This window comes from Spinacia oleracea, chromosome 6 (assembly GCF_020520425.1).
Source record: "Spinacia oleracea cultivar Varoflay chromosome 6, BTI_SOV_V1, whole genome shotgun sequence".
NCBI classification, from domain to species: Eukaryota; Viridiplantae; Streptophyta; class Magnoliopsida; order Caryophyllales; family Amaranthaceae; genus Spinacia; species Spinacia oleracea.
The window spans coordinates 98,829,629-98,832,250 of record NC_079492.1 but is presented as its reverse complement, the minus strand read 5'-3'; the positions used below and the strand labels follow the sequence as shown (position 1 = coordinate 98,832,250).

At 37.7% G+C, this 2,622-nt stretch overlaps 1 protein-coding gene across 1 annotated transcript; it reads right to left on the bottom strand.

The window, feature by feature from the left end:
* Window positions 1-1,078: 1,078 nt before the first annotated feature.
* LOC110779813 (uncharacterized) lies at window positions 1,079-2,164 on the bottom strand. The gene is made up of 2 exons (XM_021984291.1): window positions 1,723-2,164; window positions 1,079-1,611 (listed from the first exon to the last, which is right to left on the bottom strand). Exons 1-2 carry the CDS (start codon window positions 2,162-2,164, stop codon window positions 1,079-1,081), a joined length of 975 nt encoding a protein of 324 aa, XP_021839983.1.
* Window positions 2,165-2,622: the final 458 nt, after the last annotated feature.

Below are 2,622 nucleotides of genomic sequence, written 5' to 3'. Positions count from 1 at the left end.
AGGGGAAGAACATAATATAATTTCAAATGATCTTTCTTCAATCCCCTTTCCTTGCCTTCAAACTATATACAAAAACGAAAAACGAATATATATATATATATATATATATATATATATATATATATGTTTTCTCTTTTTTCTCTTTTTATTTATTTTTATTTTTTATGAGATGAAATAAATGGATGAAAACTAAAGTACAAAAAATAAATACTAATGCTAACTGTTACAAGCTTGGGTGCCAACAATAATATACACCATTTTCGAACCACAAATCCAAATATATCCTCGAACCACGAACTATTGGCTTAGTGTGCCAATCAATCAACATCAATGAAACCATTACGAACACCAAAGCTCCCCCAAGCTAGACTCGGGACAAGTAACCAATGGGGTTAATATTTGTGGAGTTAAAACAATAAACGGACAAGGCTACAACATGGGTATGAAAGGCAGGAACTGATGTTTCTAAATTCTCCTGAAGGCTTCCTAAAAGAATGGCCTCTGTCATACGCGGCATGCGTGAGTTGCAACTAAACTACTAATGAATCTCAAGCCAAAAATCATACAATAAGGAGTCACATCAATCACACAAACACATAGTAAGGTGACCTACAAGATAATTGGCTAGCTATTCTTGACACAAGACCAACATATTACCGCATACCATTCAATTGGTTCACACAATGCCAAGAAGTTATCAATGTATAGCACAACCGACTGAGTTTCAGAATCATAGCTAAGTTCAAGAGAAGCTCCAGAGAGTCAAATAAAGTCCGAACATGGTTTGAAAGTCAAATTCACTATGCAGGGTATAAGGAAATATGAATGCAATGCAAGTAAAGAAAAACAACTAAACTAATCAATAATACTAGGAAAGCAATACATTTTTTTCGTTGCACGTAAACTCCCACCCCTAATGGATGGTACAAAGCGTACAACACCTACAAAAGCGATAAAATTACACTAAGAAAGCAATAAAGGATAGAATATCCCTCCCCCAAGCTAGAATGATGCAGTGTCCCCACTGCACAAAATACGACAGTAAAACCAAAGTGAGGGGAAGAGAAAACTTACAACTTCACCGATCAGGGGCACCAAACCCGGTGCCATCGAGTACCGAACCTCTTGTTCCAACTTTTGGACTAGCAGCAACTGCATCTCCAGGATCATCATCACCTGCAAACCCTTTCAAGCCAAGTGCATTATTTGAAAGATTTCTAGAATAAGAATTAGGCAACTTAGCATTAGAAGAAATCAAAGAACACGACACTTCTTGCATTGAACTTTTCATCACATGAGACAAGCTAAAGGTCACCTTGTCATCCCCTACAGTCAAGGTTAGCTTCCCTTTCTTAACATCAATAACTGCACCTGTAGTATGAAGAAATGGCTTTCCTAAGATTATTGGAATCTGATTGTCCTCTGCTATGTCAAGCACAACAAAGTCTACGGGAATATAGAATTTACCTACTCTCACGGGGACGTCTTCTAAAACACCTAAGGGGTATTTAATAGAATGGTCGGCCATTTGAAGAGTAATGGTGGTACATTTCAATTCTCCCATGTTCAACTTTTTGTAAATAGAGAGGGGAATGACGGACACACTGGCACCTAAATCACATAGAGCCTTATCAATGAATAAAGCACCTATATGACAAGGGATGGAGAAACTACCGGGGTCCTTTAGTTTAGGAGGAGACTAGTTTTGTAACATAGCACTACACTCCTCAGTTAGAGCCACTCTCTCTACACCACCAATATCCCTTTTCTTAGTGATTAATTCCTTTAAATATTTTGCATTCATAGGAATTTGAGATATTAAATCAGTGAAAGGAATCGTTACCTCAAGATTCTTGACCATAGCCAAGAACTTACCGAACTGTTGATCAACCTTTGTTTTCTGCATTCGATGAGGAAATGGCAGTGTAGGTGCAAAAGGGGGAGAATCAGTGACCTTCTTCTTGCCGCTTTCCTTCTTCTGTATTTCATTCTCAACACCCGGTATTTCAACCCTTACATCCACAGTCTTGCTTTCAAAATATGCCTCTTCACCAGACTGATGATCACCCCTTGACTTATATTGTCGATGTGGAAATGGCAATCGAGGAACAAAAGGGCGAGAATCATCAATACCCTTCTCCTTGACTGTTAGGTTATGATACATATGACAATTCATAAATCATGCGGAAAAACCATAAAGCCAGGAAAACATATTATTTACACATAATCATTTAGCATAGTTTAGATGCATACTCTTTGTTGCGTGCCTTCCCTAGCTGCGCCCGAACCGAACAAGAACAAGTCTTTAGGACTCCAAGTGTCGTCCCTCCGTAGATAGTCCACAGCACGTCCGGATCCGCCTTAAGATTGACCAACTAGAATCGCCCTTAAGGTACTATTATTTTCGGCACTTTATAGGCAAATGTGTGACTGAATTTTCTCTCAAAAACTCACTTTGAATACTTTGAAAAACTTGTTATAAATTGTGAGCCCTAGCCTCATATTTATAGGGGTATGGAAAGGGAATCGTAATCCTATTCAGATACAAATTAATTAAACCTAGAATCCTACAAGAACTCTAATTTAATTAATTTATCAAATAGAATTAGGAATTTAATCATT